Source organism: Limulus polyphemus, unplaced genomic scaffold (genome assembly GCF_000517525.1).
Source record: "Limulus polyphemus unplaced genomic scaffold, Limulus_polyphemus-2.1.2 Scaffold7860, whole genome shotgun sequence".
Taxonomy (NCBI): domain Eukaryota; kingdom Metazoa; phylum Arthropoda; class Merostomata; order Xiphosura; family Limulidae; genus Limulus; species Limulus polyphemus.
Window position 1 is genome coordinate 15,237 of NW_013673470.1, and position 5,479 is coordinate 20,715.

General features: G+C 34.7%; 1 protein-coding gene across 1 annotated transcript in view; it reads right to left on the reverse strand.

The window, feature by feature from the left end:
- The window catches only part of LOC106474924 (transmembrane protein 8B-like), a gene marked incomplete at its 5' end in the record, with an annotated part of 24,386 nt that overhangs the window by 12,491 nt on the left and 6,416 nt on the right, over positions 1–5,479 (reverse strand). The window contains 3 exons of the mRNA XM_022403179.1: positions 551–774; positions 966–1,303; positions 2,039–2,331. Coding sequence (XP_022258887.1) covers positions 551–774; positions 966–1,303; positions 2,039–2,331 — 855 coding nt within the window. The remainder of the gene's footprint in view (positions 1–550; positions 775–965; positions 1,304–2,038; positions 2,332–5,479) is intronic.

A 5,479-nucleotide genomic window follows, 5' to 3' on the forward strand; every position in this document is an offset into this window, starting at 1 on the left:
GGGCAAGACTAGATCTGGAACATCATTCTTATAAACTCAAGGACAAGACTAGATCTGGAACATCATTCTTATAAACTCAAGGTCAAGACTGAATCTGGAACATCATTCATATAAACTCCAATTGACTCCCAGGTCTACTTGCATCTATTTTTTTAACTACCTTATGTTCCAAACACCCACTTAGCTACCTTACGTTCCAAACACCCACTTAACTACCTTACGTTCCAAACACCCATTTGGCTACCTTACGTTCCAAACACCCACTTAGCTACCTTACGTTCCAAACACCCACTTAGCTACCTTACGTTCCAAACACCCATTTAGCTACCTTACGTTCCAAACACCCACTTAGCTACCTTACGTTCCAAACACCCATTTAGCTACTCTACGTTGCAAGCACCCACTCTCAAAACCTACACACCGTAGTTCAATAACACAACTGGAAAACATTTACGAAATGTTAACGATCCTTATTCCTCATGGTTATTATATAACAACTATTACCTGCCACATCTACCTAGCTACAAATATACAACGAACTTTTACTTACTTCTCGTTGCCTTCGTTTTCTTGGAAATAACAGCGAGGAGTGAGGGCCAGATACCAAGGCCCTGCCTCTGGATAAGGTACTAACATAGTGAGTACCCGATGATCTTCAGAGCTGGTGTTCACGTTATTACTAATGTCCGACCCACAGCTTCCATTAGCTGACAAGCGAGGACGCATTGTGTACTCTAGACAGGCCGCTATGGTTATGTTATTCATTGTGATATTCTAAAAACAAAACCACAAATCATATTTTCAAATTAATTTAACAGAAGTTTTCTTTTATGTTCAATTTAACTATACTCAATTACTCGTGCAAACACTGTCAATAAAATTAAAAAAACTCAATAGTAGTGGAATATACATAAATCCTTTAAGCTATAGTGTTATGGTTATCGTATGGTTGTAGCAGTACTTACTATCGTGCTTGGCAGGACGATATTTATTTCCAGAGTTCCCCCAATGTCCTGGATAGGATAAATGTCAAACTTGAACAATGTCGTCTCATCTGTGGTTATGTTCAGAGCAGACGATGTGGAGCTACTGTTATCGGAAGATAAGGGTTCGTATCTGAAAGCAAAGTTTTCTACCATAGTGTGACGAACCAGCGGAACGTTTTTCCAACAACTGGTGTTTATAAACGAGAATACTGGAGTAGGCTTAACTACAAGCTGCGAGTACGAAGAACTGGAAAGCTGTGGGGTTTCTGTAGCTTCTTCCGGCGTTAACAGAAGTTTCTTAGAATCATCTTGACAAACTATCGTGAAAATAAACATTCTATCACAAGAGTATAACAGATTTTCCGTATTCAACATATCTGAGGCTCGAAATAAACAGGAATTTATCTATTACTGAACAAAAGACAGTATCACTCAACTTCACTAGCATCACAGCACATTACCAGCAAGTAATTTGATACGATGACATTGAATAAAAACGTAGAAAAAAATCGTTTATTTAAAAAAGTGCATTATGTTTAGAGGCTCAAACTCAAAACAAATATATTTTCCCCGACAACCGCTATTAAAATGTTTTAATGTAACTTTCAACTCGTCCATTCTACTCCTTACCGACACCATAAAAATATTGGCATCATAACGTATTATTTTAAAATGTTTTAATGTAACTTTCAGCTCGTCCATTCTACTCCTTACCGACACCATAAAAATATTGGCATCATAACGTATTATTTTAAAATGTTTTAATGTAACTTTCAGCTCGTCCATTCTACTCCTTACCGACACCATAAAAATATTGGCATCATAACGTATTATTTTAAAATGTTTTAATGTAACTTTCAACTCATCCATTCTGCCCCTTACCGACACCTACAAAATATTGGCATCATAACGTATTATTTTAAAATGTTTTAAAGTAACTTCCAACTCGTCCATTCTACTCCTTACCGACACCATAAAAATATTGGTAAACACAAAAGTAAGATAATTCAGTACTCTATTCAGTTAGTATAGCCTTTTCCCACTCATCTCACCTGTGAATTCTACATGGATACTAAACTCAACAGTTGCATTTTCCACCGTCACTAAAATGTAATTCCAATTCTCGGCACTAGGTGTCACAACGGTAGAACAGGCTTCTCCTGAGACCGTATGAGTACAGTTTACTACACTTTGATCTTGTAGGTTTAAGTCCTGTTCAACAGAAGGGAGTGCCAAAGGTTTGACCACTAGTATCAGTGGACACTGAACGTCCGAGGCTATAGGTAACACGGCACAACTACTGATTGTAATTGTTGCTGACCAGGTATCTCGTGGAGTATAAAACCTAGGGTTAAAAGAAAGTAAATGGTGTCAATATGGTAAAGAGAACAGAGGAAAACCAAACCAAGTTTATTGACATGCCCAAGAAACAAAGGAATCATTAGCTTATAATAAACAAATCAAACTATTTTATTATTTATTTGATCTTCTAAGTTTTCAACAAATCTATGAAAATATAAACCATACTTCCCAATATTTCGTTTATAAATGAATTTTTAAACATCAAAAGTTTAAAAGACTTACTTTAAGTCTTTCCGTCCCGGTATACTGAACAAAAATCTAATTTTTTTTTTAAGTTACTTATAAGCCAAGGATAACCTTGAGTAACTAACGACCTTGAACTTCTTCACAAGGTAGTTGCCATAATCAAAAATTTACTTTTTAAAGTGGCCCGTTATGGCCAGGTTGTTAGGGTGCTCGACTCGCAATCTGCGGGTTGCGGGTTCGAATCTCCGTCCCACCAAACATGCAGACATACTTGGCCCAGCATGGCCAGGTGGTTAGGTTGCTCGACTCGCAATCTGCGGGTCGCGGGTTCGAATCCCCGTCCAACCAAACATGTAGACATACTTTGCCCAGCATGGCCAGGTGGTTAGGTTTATTATAAAAAGTATTAAAAAATAATACGTCAGTCCTTATAACCGTTAACTTTCAATTTATTTATGAATAATTGAAAATTATCGATAAAAGAATTAGTATTGTTGCAAATTGTAAAAAAAAAAAAAATAATTGAAATATAATAATCCTTTTAACAGTAAAAATGGAACAACACTATTAGAGGTGAGTAAACCAAGGATGGGAAGTAAAAATGGAACAACACTATTAGAGGTGAGTAAACCAAGGATGGGAAGTAAAAATGGAACAACACTATTAGAGGTGAGTAAACCAAGGATGGGAAGTAAAAATGGAACAATACTATTAGAGGTGAGTAAACCAAGGATGGGAAAATTCATTTTTCTCTCTTTATCAAAAATAGTCGACTGTATTCTGCCTTCTACAAAATTAATGTCTACGTCTAAGTCACCTGTGAATTCTATATGGATACTAAATTCAACAGTTGCATTTTGCAATGTCACTAAAATGTAATTCCAATTTTTGTCAGTAGGTGTCACAACGGTAGAACAGGCTTCTCCTGAGACCGTTATTATAAGTTTTTCTGGATATATTAGGTTTGGATCATACTTCAAGTTGTTAATGGAGATTAACTCATCCATGTAACGAAAATTACGGTTTGATTTTCCTATTCAGGAATCTTCTACCACAGTTGTACACTGGTTCTTATTTTATCTAGCTATTTACCATCCGCTACTTAAATCTATGAAACGTTTCTTTGCAACATTTCAAGATGCTTAACTTATCCGGTTTTTCAACATTTACGTCAAGATATACCACTATGTAAAACGTAATTTATCTATTAAACATATGTAGAAGACACAATTAATCCTTTGCATTTAAGGGTTAACCTACACAGATATCAAACTAATAAGGGTTTACCTCATTCAATTGAAACAGATAATTTTTAACAAACATTCATTTGCTAATGTCAAAATTACTATCTTGGAAAAAATATATATATAATGTAAATCAACTAATAGTAAGAAAAGAAAACTTTGTCCTATTGGATTAAATCAGGATTTGCTCAACAAAAGTGCCGAATTTTTAATTAAACTTAATTAGATTAAATTTTTAATTATTGGACGTTTATTTCAAATAAATATTTGTAGTAATAAACAAAATAAAAATAGGGGTAAAAGTGAAAATAGAAAAGAAAGGATTAATAATGAGAATTTCTGTAAAAGTTTAGATTCTGCTTTGACAGATCGTTTAATATGTTAGAATTTAAAATATAACAATTATCTGAATTAAACGATACAACACTTTTTGTCAAAATATATGTTAAATTTAAACATATTCATGTTATTAGAGTTATATATACAGCTATATATATTTTAATCTGAAGACATTCAATTCCTTGCTTTTAATATAAAAGGATTTGTTTTGTTTGTTTGGAATTGATCACAAAGTTACATAATGGGCTATCTGTGCTCTGCCCACCACGGGTTTCGAAACCCGGTTTCTAGCGTTGTAAGCCCGCAGACATGCCGCTGTGCCACTGGAGGCAATATAAAAGGATTTGTTTTGTTTGTTTGGAATTGGGCACAAAGCTACATAATGGACTATCTGTGCTCTGCCCACCACGGGTATCGAAACCCGGTTTCTAGCGTTGTGAGTCCGCAGACATGCCGCTGTGCCACTGGGGGCAACATAAAAGAAAAGGAAATAAAAGAAAAACTGACTGTATATGGAGGGAAAGTTTAACAGAAAAACGTAATTAGAACAAGGAAAGATGGCGGACTTGTATGTAAACTGCTTTCAGAAAATGCTAAGATATTCAATGTTGAAAGTGCTGTTCAAAGCAGTTGGTAGAAACAACATTTTGATCAGCTGAGAGAAAAACTAAACTTTCAAGATATTTTAAACTCTAGTGTTCTTCACTACTCTCGGCAACCAAACATCTTAGGACTACCAACTGCTTAGCAACCAAAAATCAAAATTACAAACTGCTTAGATACCAAAAAAAAAAAAAAACTACCAACTGCTTAGCAACCAAACATAGCATAACTACCAACTTCTTTCGCAACCACACAAGGTCACTAAATACTTAACAACCAAAAATCAAAATTACAAACTGCTTAGCAACCAAACATAGCATAACTACCAACTGCTTAGCAACCAAACATAGCATAACTATCAACTTCTTTCGCAACCACACAAGGTCACTAAATACTTAACAACCGAAAATCAAAATTACAAACTGCTTAGCAACCAAACATAGCATAACTACCAACTTCTTTCGCAACCACACAAGGTCACTAAATACTTAACAACCAAAAATCAAAATTACAAACTGCTTTAAAATGAAAAATAAAAAACTACCAACAGCATATAAGCCAAATATCAAAGAACTATCAACAACAGATTGATAATTGAAAAAATGAAATGTACAGGTACAGGCTAAACTATAAAACTATTTGTTGCCCTTACCCGCTTTTGTCATTCTCAGTAAATAACGCTACAAAACTGAATATTTCTTGTTATTTTTTAAACAGCAAGTGGGTTTCATTGAGTACAAACTATATTCATCTCTTCTA